Source organism: Dunckerocampus dactyliophorus, chromosome 6, assembly GCF_027744805.1.
Source record: "Dunckerocampus dactyliophorus isolate RoL2022-P2 chromosome 6, RoL_Ddac_1.1, whole genome shotgun sequence".
NCBI classification, from domain to species: Eukaryota; Metazoa; Chordata; class Actinopteri; order Syngnathiformes; family Syngnathidae; genus Dunckerocampus; species Dunckerocampus dactyliophorus.
Window position 1 is genome coordinate 23694729 of NC_072824.1, and position 16360 is coordinate 23711088.

Here is a 16360-nt window from a genome sequence, read left to right on the forward strand (position 1 = left end):
TTTTTAAAATGTATTTTAACACACAATTAGGCTTCAATGCAGTTAGCCTTTATCCATCTTCTTTTACCTTATCATATCTGTCAAAGTAGGTAAATAAAAACAACTTAGATACTAAATAGAATCCCATTCTGAATAGTTATTTACCGATAGCATGAGAACACAGTGTTTGATAATCACACATTCAGCAGAAACCTGCACTGACACGCAATGAGATCTTATTCAATAACTGTCAACAATTGTTATATTAATTCAACACTATGTTAATTAATGTGGTTGAGGTTTTCAGTGTTGCATCATAAATATAAGATGTGTTTCTAAGATTTTGATTGCTTTATTTATCTACAAGAGGGGTTCCAATATTACATTGCAATGCTGTTGGATACACCTGCAAACTACAACCACAATGATGAACATATTGTTAAATTAGCACCTCTCTGACAGTCAGTCAGAGAGAATTATTTTCTTAAAGGCAGAATTTTTAATGGCGCTCTTGCATTATGTCTTATTAGACTCTTAAGATTACACATAATAAAGTGTCCGGTGAGGGTATAGTAGAATGCATTGCTCTTACTTGCAATTATTTGTTCTCCAGGTGAGTGTCTGTGTGGAAAAGAAGATTCTAGTCATTTTTAACATCTACAACAAAGACGACTGGTATGATCTGGCGTTTAACGCGAGTTATGGACGCATCGTCTCCTATCGCTGGTACAACACCAACACAAATTATTTCAAAGCATCTCAAAGCTAAATTTATCATTATTATTATTATTATTACAAAACACACATAATTAATATTTGCAGTGATATTTTGCTCCCTAATTTACTCCCCTGTTTGTTATTAGGTTTGGTGATGGGTACATACTCATTGGCTTCTCCCATGGATACTTCGTTGTCATATCCACTCATGCCAGAGAGATTGGAAATGAGCTCTGGCAGGCTCGCAACCATAAAGACAGCCTGAACAGTGTAGCCATCTCATCAGCATTAAACAAGGCAGCTTCCTGTGGGGACAACAGGTGCGCACAACTGCTTTATGGATTCTGTGAAGTCGAAACAAACTAAATCCCTGTGTTCACTGCTGCAGCATAAAGATCCATGACCTCTCTGACCTTAAATACATAAGCAATGTCATTCAGCTGGAGGATGAGACAAAAGGTGAGATGTCGTAACAACCTCTCGCCCTTCCCCACTTCCGAATTATTTTGCAATCCACCAACCACCTGCCTGCCTTTACTCTGCTTGTTCAGGTCTGGACCAGCTGAGCTGGACAGATGATGGCCAGCTGCTAGCAGTTTCCACACAAAAAGGGACTCTTCATGTCTTCCTCACAAAGCTTCCTATACTGGGGGACAGCTACGGAACCAGACTGGCCTACCTTACATCTTTGCTGGAGGTCACAGTGTCAAACTATGGGGTGAGGTGACCCTATTTTACATTTTTTTTGCAAATCCAAAGTATTACTTCAGTATCTCTTTTATGCATGCTTTTAACACTGGCGAAGAAATGTTTCCCAGAGACACACCGTTTTGTCACGTCCTCTTCATATTTTATTGCAGCTGAAGCTGAAGTAAACTCACACGTAACATACAGCAGTTATTAATGCAAAGTTATGACTCACACTGTCAGAAAAGCAAAATTATTAGGGCTGTCAAAAATAAAGCTTTAACGGCTGTAACTAATTTATTTAATTAATTACATTATATTTTTATTGTAATTAATGCATGACAGGCCACACTTCTTCTTTATGATGGTAGGCGGAGGCAAGTTTAGTGCCCCCACAGATGTACAGTCTTTTTTTAACTTTATTCCTATCTTAACACTATACTGTATACAATGGTGTGAAAAAGTGTTTGCCCCTTTCTTGATTTCTTATTTTTTGCATTTTTGTCACACTTAAATGTTTCAGATCATCAAATAATTTTAAATATTCGTCAATGACAACACAAAATGCATTTTTTATATGGAACTTTTTATTATTAAGGGAGAAAAAAAACCCCCACATGGTCCTGTGTGAAAAAGTGATTGCCGCCCCTATTAAAACATAACGTAGATCTATCAGTGTGGAAAAGGTTATAAAACCATTTCTAAAGCTTTGGGACTTCAGTGAACTACAGTGAGAACCATTATCCACAAATGGCGAAAACATGGAACAGTGGTGAACCTTCCCAAAAGTGGATGGCCAACCAAAATTACCCTAAGAGCGCACCAACGACTCATCCAAGAGGTCACAAAAGACCCCACAACAACATCCCAAGAACTGCAGGCCTCACTTAGCTTTAGTTAAGGTCAAGTGTTAATGACTCCACCATAAGAAAGACACTGGGCAAAAACGGGCCGCATGGCATAGTTCCAAGACGAAAACCACGGAATGGCTGAAGAAAAACAAAATGAAGACTTTGGAGTGGTCTAGTCAAAGTCCTGACCTGAATCCTATTGAGGTGCTGTGGCATGACCTTAAAAAGGTGGTTAATGCTGGAAAACTCAACAATGTGGCTGAATTACAACAATTCTGCAAAGATGAGTGGGCCAAAATTCCTCCACAGCGCTGTAAGAGACTCACTGCAAGTTATCACAAACGCTTGATTGCAGTTGTTGCTGCTAAGGGTGGCCCGACCAGTTATTAGGTTTAGGGGGCAATCACTTTTTCACCAGGGCCATGTAGGTTTGGATTTTTTTCTCCCTTAATAATAAAAAAAAACCTTTTAAAAGAGGAGGAATTACAGAGATACATGCAAGAGACACTACAAAAAGACTAGTGTGTAGTATGTTTAAGCTTGATTAAAATTGTCAGTCCATCTGTATACATTATGTTAAACATATATAAAATAGTGTCTGTTTATCTTTCTGTCAATAAAATACAGTGAAAATGTTCTGAATATTTCAGACATAGTTGCAACTGGTGATAAATCATGAGTAATTAATTTGTAGACTGTGATTAATCTGATTTAAAAAATGTATGATCATTTGATTGTCCTAATTATTATACTACAAAATGAATGAATTACTCTTGGTGTCGTTTACTGTGGTGTACATTGCATCATGCTGAGAAGTTTTTCAATTTTTGCCACTGAAATGCAAAAATATATTGCGACAACAATAAACATTTTACATTCATATTGGCATACAAAATTCTAGCATTATTTTGTTTGTTGTTAAAGGCTATATTTGATAAAACGTTCCATTAGTTCCTACTATGTTGGCAGGTATGCATATATTTATGTATGTAACTTTTTTTTAAATCAGGAGACACAAATTTATCTTGTTTGTGGAGACTTGCTCATACTTGAAAAAGAATATGAGTGAAGAGTGATCTGTGAAAAATAAACCTGGAAGTCACGGCAGGAAAACATGATTTGTGTTATAGGTTTGAAGATGTGCGGCGTTCCAACAGAATCATCAGGAAAATTGCATTGCATGGCTGCTCGCGGGGGGCTCATGCACATCATTAATTGCCTGTGTTTTTCAGACATCTCCTGTGGCCATACAAGTAGAAGTAGAACCGACTTTTATTGCTGTGGGACCCTACCACGTGGCCGTTGGAATGAACAACAAAGCATGGTTCTACGCTCCTCTTGAACAAGAATCCGGTGCGTGTGTTGAATATCATTTATTTAGTCATGATGATGCAAGTATTCGTTTAACGGGACTGTATTTGTTTAGATTTTACCAAATTGAAGGAGATTGAGTACTTTGGGACAGTTGCCAACATGTGCCTTAATGCAAAATATGCCGCAGCGCTGTTTGATGGCAAAGTGCAGCTTCACATGGTACGTTTTCCATATGCGTGTGGAATGGCTTTTTGTCTCCTAGACAAACAACATATCCATGCATGTTACCTTGTGTGTGTGTTCTAGATCGATGGCAGTGAGCAGGAGGAGAGAAAGCAGATGAAGTTGTTTCCAGACGATGACAGAAAAGGCCGTATCCTTTGCCATGCCCTCACCGCGGACTTCCTCTACTATGGCACTGATGTAAGCCTCGCACATGCAAGATTTAGTGCTATATCATCACTGTATGTCCCTTTGTGACTTTATGAAAACGCCTCCCTCTGTTATGTCTCAGTTAGGTAACGTGGTGTGTGTCTTGGTGGAGGATTGGGAGACTGTGAGCACTTACAGTCACACAGTGGCCATGAGGAAAGTTTTCCCGGATGTAAATGGTACACGGTTGGTCTTAATTGACGACAAGAAGGGCGGTTTCCTGCTCACCCTTTCAAGTGTGAGTACTTATAATGTGTTTGCTTCATACAGTATATATACAGTAGTGTGACAAAGTGTTTGCCCCCTTTCTGATTTCTTATTTTTTTGCATGTTTGTCACACAGATTGTGTAACAAATTTAAATATTAGCCAATGACAACACCACTGAACACAAAATGCTATTTTTAAATGAAAGTTTTTATTATTAAGGGAGAGAAAAATCCAAACCTACCCTGTGTGAAAAACTGATTGCCCCCTAAACCTAATAACTGGTTGGGCCACTGGTCTTGGGGATAATTAAGGTGTTTTGAGACGAGCCTTAATTTTTTTTTTGATCATTAGTGGTTTTCATCTTGGAACTCTGCTATGCAGGCGATGTCTTTCTTATGGTGGAGTCATTAACACTAACCTTAACTGAGGCAAGTGAGGCCTGCAGTTCCTTGGATGCTGCAGTTCCTTGGATGCTGTTGTGGGGTCTTTAGTGACCTCTTGGATGAGTTGTCGCTGCGCTTTTGGGGTAATTTTGCTTGGCCGTTCGCTGGAGTCCCAAAGCGTTAGAAATGGCTGTATAACATTTTCCAGACTGATAGATCACAATTAATCTCAGTTAGGTTATTTTTTAACAGGTGGAATCCCTTTTTCACACAGGGCCATGCAGGTTTGGATTTTTTTTCTCCCTTAATAGTAAAAAGGTTCATTTAAAAGCTCAATTTTGTGTTCAGTTGTGTTGTCATTGACTAACATTTACATTCGTTTGATGATCTGAAACATTTAACTCTGACAAACATGCAAAAAAATAAGATATCAGGAAGGGGGCAAACACTTTTTCACACCACTGTATGATCGGCTGGAAACACAGACAAATTAAATCATTGAATCATACATAACTGGTGCGGTTCGTTTCAGCTCACCTATATACATGACATTACATCACATACTACTTGACAGCTTGTTTGTGTCCATCCAGACAGCAGACTCCTGCCTTGAGCTTCCAAATTTCTCCCCCACCATCACTGGAGTGCTGTGGGATAACTGGCACGCTGACAGAGGAGTGTTTGTAGCTTATGACGACGACAAGGCCTATACTTATGCGGTACATAAAGCAACCATTTACGGTAGGCGCAACTGCATCCTTTTTGTCCTAAAGTTTGAAGTGTGTTCATTGGTAGTGTAGCGGTTCACATAGCTTATACTTCATTCCCAGGCAAATGCCCTATTCATAATCCCCTTGACTAGTGACCAATCCAGGGTCTAGTCAGCTGGGATATTCTACAATAGTTCAACTAAAATTAATAGCATTTGTTCTTTTTCTTTTTTTTTTATATCCTTGCCCCTGGCTACTTAGGCCCGCGTGTGGTGTTAGTGGGGAACACTGCACTACTCTCTTCCCAGAAGCCTTTGCTGTTGTACAATGGGGCCCTGACGTGCCAGACAGCCAGTGGCAAGATTAGTGAAGTGGCTCTGAGCACACACTCCTTTCTCGAGCTCTCAACCAGCACGTCGTCTGGGTCACAGCCAGAATTCAGCAAACAGCTCACGCAGGCCCTCCTGCTCAAGAGGTTGGTTGTGCTGCCATGGATTGAAAAGTCGTAATACTGTATGTCCATACTGATTAATCCTGAACGTGGCTGTAAATTTAGTTGGAGATGTAGAGATGTGTCAGGCCTGTGCCTCTATTTAGTGTCTGTAAGTGACTGGACTACTTATGATTGGTCTTTCATGTCTTTAGGTGTCTTTTCTTGCAATTTTCAACCTATAGTCAAACATATAAGAAATATCTATCTTGCAAGAACTGTTTTTGAAGTATTTTTGACTCAAATTGTTGAGGAAGTAGTAGTAGTAGTAGTAATCCCATTTTCTGATCCCACTTGTATGGTTTAGTTTTTAGACGTATAGTGTATCATTTAAATGCAAATGTCTATACAGTATATATGTGTGTGCGTTTTTGTATGTGTGTGTTTGTGTGTGTGTGTACGTATGTATGTATATACATGTATGTATGTCAGTAATAACTTCTTAGCCTCCTATTGGAGTACAGTATGTATTTTCCCACTAGCATGCCCTATATTCCCTACAAAGTAGTGGTGGATGCTAGCGTCACGTGACAGTTGTTTAAATGTACTGTATGTGCTTGTGCGTGTCGCTCTGCAGGTTCCATGAAGCCTGGGATCTGTGTTTGACGGAGGGCAGGGAAGCCGACAAAGGGGAGGTCGGCAAAACCTGTCTGGTCCACATGGAGGTTGAGCTGGCCATCCACTTCTACCGCATGATTGGCAATGTGGGCATGGTGCTGTCACTGCAGGCCGTCCAGGTAAAGCCATACATTGTGAATTATAGCTGTGTGTAGCAAATGGAGAATTCGTTCATGAAAAAACACTCATCTAAATTGTTGTTCATAGGGCATCGAGGATAATAACTTACTTGCAGGTCATTTGGCCATGTTTCTGGAGGACTTCTGTCTTGCACAGGATCTTTATCTGGCCTCAAGTTGCCCAATTGCTGCTTTGGAGGTCAGATACACACAGACACACACACACAAACACATACACACAAACACAGCTTTGCATTCTAAACCAGCCAGTTGATCCAGGTTAACAGTGTTTGTGTTATAGATGAGGAGAGACCTGCTGCACTGGGACAGTGCTCTGAAGTTAGCCAAGGGGTTAGCGGAAGACCAGATTCCCTTTCTCTCCAAAGAATATGCTGTTCATCTGGAGTTTATGTAAACTCACACGCAAATAAACAAAGCATCATCCGGTAAACATCTGAGATGTTACATCTGATGCACTCTCTCTTTCTGTAGTGGAGACTACATGAATGCTCTTTCTCACTACGAGAAAGGCATGACCCATAATAATAAAGTAAGTGCATTATATTTGATCTTTTTGACCAAACTATTTTCTAGGGTGTCCAAATGCCTTTAGGTGGTGTCCATTGTTTGGCAGGCTGTGAATTATGACAACAACTTCAATCTGAAAAGAGAAGTAGACTGAAAGCTACTAGCAGTAGAGGGTGTTTGTAGGATGCAATCACATTTGTGTTTCTAGTGCACTTGTTTCCCAGTTGCCAGTGTCATATCTTAAAGGGATAGTTCGGATTTTTTGACATGAAGTTGTCTGACATCCCCATCAGTAGTGTAGTGCATCAACAGTGACTTTTCCCTGTTTTCGTTTTCCACGAAAACGTCAGACCTCACAATCAGTGCTATTTTAACTCCCTTTGTATCACTGCGCCCTGCTGCTTGTTAACTGTTGTGCACCGTTCCATCACCTGTTTGACAGTTTTACCGCTGGGATACTGAAAGTAAAACATGTCTGACTACGAAACAAGTGATGACGACATTCCTTTTAGCACAAAGCCAGAGGGATGAACGGAATACATTGATGCCGAATTTTGTCAGATGGAGTTAGAACGGTCAGAGAGAGAGAGAGTTACTCTTAATGAGTAACCTGTGTTAATAAGGAAAAATTCCAAAGGAGTCAGTACCTCACCAGTCATGAACCTCACTGCACGTCACTGGCAATAATATAATGTTGCAAAAACATGTATTATACACCATGACTTTCTAGAGCTTGTGTAGTGTCTTTAAAGTAAGTGTGACGTCATTCTTGCCAATCGGACAATAAAATAGATAGAAATGTCATACGGGAGTCACTTGCAATACCGATGCATCCTGAAGGGGGAGGGAGCTGGGAGGTGCTTGTCATTTCCCTGCAGAGGAAAAGCCAGCGCTTTTTTTTTTTTACTTTATTTGTGTATTTCTAGATTTACAAGTACATGCAAGATATTTTATGCTTTGCAGAATGAATGCATGAATTTGACTGCCAAGATGGAGGATTAGATACACAGGAGGTGATCAGACTTTACAACAAAGTATCACGTCTTCCTGGAGAAGGAGGGTGCATGTACTCCATATAATAAAAAAAGATGAAAATAAGAACACAAATGTTTTTCAGTTATTCACAAAGTAAAATGGGACTAAGACATGTCTTTAACATTTAACATTTTTTAATTAGTTGCTTCATTTTTTTGGTTATCCTCTTAATGAGCAACCTGTAGTAATATTTAAAAAACTCCAAAGGAGTTCAGTGCCTCACCAGCTATGAACCTCACTGCACATCACTAATAGCAATGTCAATGACCGGAAAGCGATGGAATATAATGTATAGGGCGATTCAGACACATTCTTGTTACAACCCGTATAATTACAAGTCTAATTTCTTTTTTGACAATGTATTTACCACTCAACCTCTCACTTTAGCTCTCTTGCATTGCAATGGTCGTCACCCGTGCATGTAAACACTGTGAAACAAGTGATGGAAAGGTGCGGAACAGTTGGCAGCGCGCAGTGATAGGAAAGTTGAGAAAATAGCACAGACTGATTGTGAGGTCTGACTTTTTCATGGAAAATGGTTTTGTGATGCAAAGTATTACTCTTTTGAACGAATATTGTTTTGAGAAGCTAAATGGTTCACTTTTGTGACCCTACCAACTAGCTGGAACTACTTTCTTTACACCAAAAACTGACCAGAACTCGACGTAGTGCGTAAGACGAAGTAGGGAAAAAGCCGCTGTGATGCACTACACTGTTGATGGGGATGTCACACTGTCAACTTCATGTAAAAAAAAATTCCAAACTATCCCTTTAGTCAGTATAAGAGTGCTGTTCATCAAGATTCAAGAAATATAATGATCTAATTCTAATTAAAATACTATTTGCACTTTTTGTACCTATATTGGGTGATGTCAGAGTGGCTAATCCACTTATTTAGCAAGTGTAACAATGATTTGTTGATGAAAATAACTTTGAATGAAGGGTGTTTAGTTAGTAGAATAGTGATTAGTTTTTGTGACTGCATTCTCTTGGTGTTATTTGGGGGTGTAGTTCCAGGAGCATGATGAGGTGTGCCAGGCTGGTGTTGCCAGGATGTCCATTCGGATGGGGGACATAAGGAGAGGAGTGGCCCATGCTAGCCAACACCCAAGTAGAGTCCTGAAGAAAGAATGTGCAGCCATACTGGAAAGCATGAAGGTAGGAGTTAGCTTTAGGCCACGACAGTGTGCTGTTATGTATCACTTTTGTTTTGTCTGTTTATTTGTTGCTGAGATGCTTGTTATTTGTTTCATAGCAATTCTCTGAAGCTGCTCAGCTCTATGAAAAAGGACAGTGTTATGACAAGGCGGCATCGGTTTATATTCGCTGCAAAAACTGGTGAGACAAACTGCAAAAAACACCAGCACTGATGCCTGAAATTTACCTTCCGATTTGAACTGTTCCTCTCTCAGGGCAAAGGTGGGAGAGTTGCTCCCATATGTCACCTCTTCTAAGATCCACCTGCAGTACGCCAAAGCCAAGGAGGCAGATGGCAAGTAGGTTCCTAGTTTTAGGGTCTCAACTGAAGACTATTATGTAGAAACAATGAAAGCCGGATTATTGGCTTCTCTGTTTATCAGGTATAAGGAGGCAGCACAAGCCTATGGGAGTGCTAAGGACTGGGACAACGTGACTCGGGTGCTACTGGATCACCTGAAGAACCCAGAAGGTGCTGTACGCATTGTTAGAGAGACGCAGAGTGTTGAAGGGGCAAAGATGGTGGCCAGGTAGGCCTAAAAGTGTTTAAGTTTTATACTCCAAAACAATCTAATGACATCCAATAGAAGAGTTATTATAATACTCACTTTAATTGACACTAAGAGTGTCAGCGAGGTATTAATTTAACAATATTTGTATTATTCAGGTTGGGGCTTGCAGTACATCATACAGAATGATGTTTTTAATATTTGAGTTACCTTAATTTGCTACATATTACAAACCCAGTACAGCATAATCATATGTTAAAGTTAAAACAACCGGTGCCTTTTTCGAGACAGTATTGTATTGTATTGGATCTCATTGACACTGAAAAAGTGGCCAAACACACACAAAATCCTTTTTGTAACCTACTGTATGACACAGCCTAACTCTGATTTATTTTTCATAACTAGCTATGTAATGTAATAGAAATGTTCAAATTATTTTGCAAATGCAGAAAACAGAAATGGCTTTTTTTTTCTTGGAAAAAAAAAGCTCAATGATGATGTGTTGAGCTTCATGTCTCCAACAGTATGTTTCTTACAAAATACCTTATGAAAAATCCTTTTGAATCTTTGCCTCAGCTTCGTATGCTTTTTTTTTTTTATGGACTTTATGATGTGTTTGCAGGTTCTTCCTGTCACTGAATGACTATGGTTCGGCCATCCACTTCCTGGTGCTGTCTCAGTGCAATGATGAAGCCTTCCAGCTAGCACAGCAGCACAGGCAGATGGAGGTCTATGCAGACATCATCGGTTTGTGAACATCAGCACTTTAAATTCGAATACAGTCGTCCCTCGCTACATCGTGGTTTAAATTTCTCCACTTCACTCTCTTACGTTTTTTAAGACTATATTAATTAATAAATCATGTTGTTTCATGGTTGAATACGGCCTATTATTAGTAAAAAAAAAAATGCATATTTAAGCAAAGTTTACATATTTTTGCCTAAATTAAGCATTGTCAAGAATAAAAATGGCTAAATACAAATACAGTATAAGGTATTCAGATAATGCATTCAAAGACGTGAGGCTATGTAGTATTCTACACTGCTCACTAGGAGTCAGTAATGTTACTGTAATGTTCAGTGAGGCTCACAAGCATCAGACTTGATTGCTGGAGCAACAGGCTTTTTTTGCAGGTTTGAATAAGCACACAATACTAACAGGCACAATACTAATAACATAATTATCATAATAATAACACGGTTGTTGCTGCTATAATCCACTTCAAGCTAAAACTCAACTCTGAACCCCCAGTGTAACGTCCTGCCCTGTCCACACGTCCGGAACACCTTTATTTCAACACCGACGAGCATGAGTCCTTTTTGTCTTAAATTGCTTATTTTCTCTGATTACGGTATGTCTACTATATTGGGTAATACAAGTGTAATGGGCTCCACACACGGCAATGCGTACAAAACCCTGCACACGGGAGGCTACGAGTGGTTGTGGTCAGCCACACCGGCGAGCAATACATTAACATTCAGAGCGAATTACGAGTCTCCCACGGTTTTGATTGGCTGTCAGATCTGGAGGGACTTTGAGGGTTTTGAGGGACATACATGCATGCACATGGCAACATACAAAGGCCGGCAAAATGATCAAATTCATTTTCATTTATTGTGTAATTAATTAATTTATTTATTATCATCCCAGGCCTAGTGCCAACGAGACATTTTTTTCTGAACAAGAAATCTTGTCACCTTTTAATCTTGCGGGATCTTGTGACACGACATCTTGTGACACCCCTACTGTACGGTGTGTATTTTGTCAGGCTCGGATGCAACACTACAGGACTATCAGAGCATCGCTCTCTACTTTGAGGCAGAAAAGAACCACCTGCAGGCTGGAAAATTCTTCCAGAAGTGTGGGCAATACAGCAGAGTAAGAGCATGTGATCATCCTTTCATTTCTTTGTTTACTACGCAGCTTGTAAAGCCTGGAACAAAGTTAATCATTTTTTCACTGATGAAAACATGAACACAAATAAAAGAATATATCTGACAGCTACGGTCAATTGAGACGGAACCATTTGTTTTATCTTAATTCTTCATTTACCGAGACATTTTGAACAATGCTTTTCAAACAACTTTGTTGGGAATAGTTAAGGGGAGGTTGTGCTAACGTGTAACAACTACATTGCCGCAGTGCATTTCGAATATTCAAGACAAATCTTAACTTTCTGCCTAAGGCCCTGAAGCATTTCCTAAAGTGTCCCAATACGGAGGACAGCCCTGCTTTGGACATGGCCATTGAGACGGTGGGCCAAGCGAAGGACACCACCCTGACCAATCTACTGATAGAATACCTGATGGGGGAGAGTGATGGCATCCCAAAGGTGATTAAAACATGTCACATTTACTTTTTACATTTTAATGTCATCATTTTTGCACATACTCTGTATTTCAACAATCTTGTTAAATGAAATCCAATAGAGGAGTTGTATCAAACACATCAAACAGTCATACTCAGGTTTGACATAATTTGCTGAATTATAAGAAGCGTATGGTCCAGTTCAAATATCTTGAAAAATGTAATTCTTAAAAACAATGTCTGAATGTGCAGTGAAAAATATGAATATTTCTACTTCTCATGGTTCTTGAATATTAATACAGGATGCCAAGTACCTGTTCCGTCTCTACATGGCACTGCAGCAATATAGAGAGGCTGCTCGCACCGCCATCATCATTGCCAGAGAAGAGCAGAATGCTGGTATGAACTGTAAAACATGTGACATAAGTACTATGATCGTATTTGATTTGCTGCTGCATCTCATCCAGGTAACTACCGTAGCTCCCACAATGTGCTGTTCAGCATGTACACACAGCTGCAGGCCCATAACATAAAGATTCCTGCGGAAATGGCCACTAATTTGATGATCCTGCACTCCTACCTGCTTGGAAAGGTTAGTACGAATACAGCAAATACATTCTGAATGCATGCATTTGTGTTTTCATCTTTTAATGAATGGGGTTTATTGTCAAATTATCTAACCCGTTTTTTTTGCCTGATAACCACAATACCGAGAACTCTAAATGACAACAATTTAAACCTAAAACTACAAATAATAGATAATTTACTGGATCTCACGAGATTAAAACGTGGCGAGATTTCTGCAGAGCGAGAACAAGGCACCCAGAAGTCAATCAGACTGTGAACAATGGCATCGCTACTATGAATGATAATACAGTAATATGTAAGTGCATATTAAGTGCTTTAGGCACACCTTGCAATCCAACCTACCTTGGTGTTCACAGCGTGTTAGCGAGTGACGTGTGGCTGTTTTTTCCATCAGCGTTGAATAGCTCCTTGCTACTTGTTGATGCCCAAGCAGAAGCTGTAGTAATTCTACATTTGATCAGTTTTACTTAAAGATTTATCAGATCAATCCACGTAGATGTTCAGACTTGTCTGCACCCTTAATTGCGAGTGCTTCTATTGACGCTCATTGCATTTGGCGAAGCGTCAACTCTCAAGTACTGGTGATCATCTGCTTCATAACACACTGTACTTTAATGTTGAAATCTAATGTCGTCTTGTTCTCGTGGACCCAATCTCGTGCATTGTCTTGTTTCGTGACACTCGTATAGATAATAAATATTGATAAAATCATGTATAAAAATTACTTAAAATTACCAATTGCAATTTCCTTAGAAATTTGTTATGAATGTTGTTGCTGAGCTAAAATGTCACACTATAACATAGGTTACTATATCACAGCATATCATAGCCATCCAATTGGTAACGTAACACAATTAAGTCCATGATTTTGCCACTGGAGAAAAGGTGAAATATTTCCGAACAGCTAAGTACCGGTAAGTGCTTGTGGCGCAAAAAGTAACAGACCACTTGCTCTGCACGAACACTGCACACTTTTTTTCTTTGAGTTTAAAACTGACAGCATAAAACTAATAAAATGTATATTTGTGGCACATGAAAGCAACTGTTTTTCTAGCTCAGTGGGAGTGAATGGTTGTTTGTCCATGTATTCTGTGATTGACCAGCGAGTGGTGAGCAGCACAGGGTGAACCCCGGCTCCCTTCCAAAGTAAGCTAGGATAGGCTCCAGCTTCACCGCAACCCTGAACAAGATAATCAGTAAAACATAGATGAATGATTGATGTTTTTCTTAAGCATCATAGCCTTAGCATTGGAAGCGATGTAATGAGACGTTTACTGTCATTCTTTTGTGAATGAATGTACAGTATATGATAGTTAGTAATAGTATGTCTCTCAGCATCAGCATCTGCAAATGTAATAAAATATAGTGATAGGTTGTAAACAAAGCATGATCTTAAACCTTCCCACCTTACTATGTTGAGTGCTTAAGATGTTCTCAAATATTTTTTCTACAGATTCACATCAAACGAAGAGACCACCTTAAAGGGGCGCGCATGCTCATTCGCGTCAGCAAGAACATCAGCAAGTTTCCTGCACGTGAGTCAACATGCAAAATGTAGCTGACTGGTTTTAATGATAAAGCCCGTGGTCTCACAGGTGTGTTGTGTTGTTCCAGATGTTGTACCCATTCTGACATCAGCGGTCATTGAATGTCACCGAGCTGGGTTAAAGAACTCAGCTTTTGGCTTTGCTGCCATGCTGATGCGACCCGAGTACCGAAACGAAATCCACCAGAATTACAGGAAAAAGATTGAGGCGATGGTTCGGTGAGTGACCGGCATGAGCAGCTACATCCTGATAAAGCTGTTTCCCACAGGACTGTGATCTATTTGTGGTGGATGTTTGTAATGTCATTGTCCAATTTGCATAATTGGTACAGTACAGTACAGTACATATGAATGGAGGAAGACAAACAGTTCTACTTTTTGATGTAAATTAGCCATTGCACTGCGGCGACCTGTTTTGTTTCTGTGCAAATTGCTAGCCATCAAGGTGAAGGTTTTCATCATAACTTGAATAGAGGGCAGCAGGTGTGTCTGGCAGGTAATTATTTTGCATAATTACTCCAATTGATAGCACAGCACAATGTAACTTGTAGAATTCCTTCTCATATACATTTGCTGCCTAGACACGGAGATACGGTTGCCAGGTCTCGCTAGAAAAACAACAACAAGCCCAAAACAACAAGGAACTTGGGAATTTGCAAGCATATTTACTAAAAACAAGTCGCTTCTAATAGGTGAATCTGCCAACGCTGGCGGAGATTTTTTGTTCATATGTGACGTAACAGATCAACCGGAAAAGTCATGCGCTTTTACACGCGCTGACAAGCATACAGTGGTGTGAAAAAGTGTTTCCACCTTCCCGATTTCTTATTTTTTTTAGCATGTTTGTCGCACTTAAATTATTTCAGATCATTAAACAAATATTAGTCAATGACAACACAACTGAACAAAAATGCAGTTTTAAATGAAACTTTTATTATTATGGGAGAAAAAAAATCCAAACCTACATGGCCCTGTGTGAAAAAGTGATTGCGTGACATATACATGACTGTTATTTCCTCAGGCGTCCCGATACGACAGAGTTGGAAGAGGAAACTACACCGTGCCCTTACTGTGGCTTCCAGCTACCACAGAATGAACTGCTGTGTATCTCCTGCAAGAACAACCTGCCTTATTGCATTGCCACAGTGAGTGTGCTCTCTCACCAATTGCACAAAACTAAACACTGACAGTCTACCACAAAATCACCCCTCAGTGTCTTATGTCTGCTTTATCATCACATTGTCAGGGTCGTCACATGCTGAAAGAAGACTGGTCCGTGTGTCCTCATTGTGAATTTCCCGCACTCTACTCACAGTTCATCTTGTAAGTGGCACGCACATGCTGTTTGTTCTGGAACTATCTACATTTTGGGAGATTCAAAAAGAATAATCGATGCTGTGTGACACAGCTTAGTTTTGGTGTCATATTCTCAACACCGAATACCAAATACAGCATTTTACATAAGCCTTGTTATTGATACATGATTCTAGATTGCTGGAGACTGAGACAGCGTGTCCCATGTGCTCGGAGACTCTGAGTGCCCAGCAGTTAAAGAAGATTACAGATTGTTCCAAATACCTGCAGACTGATGAACTGGATCAGTAAAGGTGACTTCCAGTTGTACACGTACAATGGACTTGTTCTTGTTATCCTGCAGATTTTCCACAGAATCCTGATTCTGTCAACGTCCGTACCACTGGAAGTGGTCCTTTAACTACAGAGTTGTAAAAGTTGTATTAGCTTTATATGAAAGTGCAAAACTGAGATTGGATTTTAACTTAGTAAAGACCTGCTTTACTCCCAGCTCATAGAAAAATGCTTACATAAATGAACATGAGAAATTAATGTTTTTTTCGATGCATGCCTTTGGTATAACAATACACTGTACAGTTCAATGTACTAAAGCTACCAGCATTTTTTCCTGTAGGCCAGAGATGTCCAAGTTTTTTTCCAATGAGGGCGGCATCCTGAAAAATCATTGGTTACTGGGGGCGACTTTGATATATTTTTTTTATATTTTTACATTTTGTGAAAAGGCTAGACAGAAATTGACACTCAGGACAATTAATAATCAAGCAAGTTGTCATAGAAAAGTACAAATTTTATTTTTTATTCTTTACAAAGGACTGTTTACCCAAGTT

At 39.6% G+C, this 16360-nt stretch overlaps 1 protein-coding gene across 4 annotated transcripts in view; it reads left to right on the forward strand.

The window, feature by feature from the left end:
- The window catches only part of wdr19 (WD repeat domain 19), a 30238-nt gene that overhangs the window by 2305 nt on the left and 11573 nt on the right, over nucleotides 1-16360 (forward strand). For all 4 annotated transcript variants that reach the window (XR_008570659.1, XR_008570660.1, XM_054778757.1 and 1 more), the window contains 28 exons: nucleotides 593-705; nucleotides 843-1016; nucleotides 1085-1155; nucleotides 1248-1414; nucleotides 3467-3587; nucleotides 3661-3767; nucleotides 3855-3971; nucleotides 4063-4218; nucleotides 5166-5313; nucleotides 5544-5757; nucleotides 6350-6509; nucleotides 6598-6708; nucleotides 6811-6920; nucleotides 7002-7059; nucleotides 9084-9230; nucleotides 9328-9410; nucleotides 9485-9568; nucleotides 9653-9799; nucleotides 10401-10525; nucleotides 11547-11656; nucleotides 11964-12110; nucleotides 12388-12484; nucleotides 12553-12677; nucleotides 14127-14208; nucleotides 14288-14438; nucleotides 15241-15364; nucleotides 15466-15542; nucleotides 15710-15826. Coding sequence is in view for 2 of the 4 variants with exons in the window: in XM_054778757.1 (XP_054634732.1) it covers nucleotides 593-705; nucleotides 843-1016; nucleotides 1085-1155; nucleotides 1248-1414; nucleotides 3467-3587; nucleotides 3661-3767; nucleotides 3855-3971; nucleotides 4063-4218; nucleotides 5166-5313; nucleotides 5544-5757; nucleotides 6350-6509; nucleotides 6598-6708; nucleotides 6811-6920; nucleotides 7002-7059; nucleotides 9084-9230; nucleotides 9328-9410; nucleotides 9485-9568; nucleotides 9653-9799; nucleotides 10401-10525; nucleotides 11547-11656; nucleotides 11964-12110; nucleotides 12388-12484; nucleotides 12553-12677; nucleotides 14127-14208; nucleotides 14288-14438; nucleotides 15241-15364; nucleotides 15466-15542; nucleotides 15710-15824 (3441 nt within the window). In the remaining 2 variants the exon portion in view is untranslated. The remainder of the gene's footprint in view (nucleotides 1-592; nucleotides 706-842; nucleotides 1017-1084; nucleotides 1156-1247; nucleotides 1415-3466; nucleotides 3588-3660; nucleotides 3768-3854; nucleotides 3972-4062; nucleotides 4219-5165; nucleotides 5314-5543; nucleotides 5758-6349; nucleotides 6510-6597; nucleotides 6709-6810; nucleotides 6921-7001; nucleotides 7060-9083; nucleotides 9231-9327; nucleotides 9411-9484; nucleotides 9569-9652; nucleotides 9800-10400; nucleotides 10526-11546; nucleotides 11657-11963; nucleotides 12111-12387; nucleotides 12485-12552; nucleotides 12678-14126; nucleotides 14209-14287; nucleotides 14439-15240; nucleotides 15365-15465; nucleotides 15543-15709; nucleotides 15827-16360) is intronic.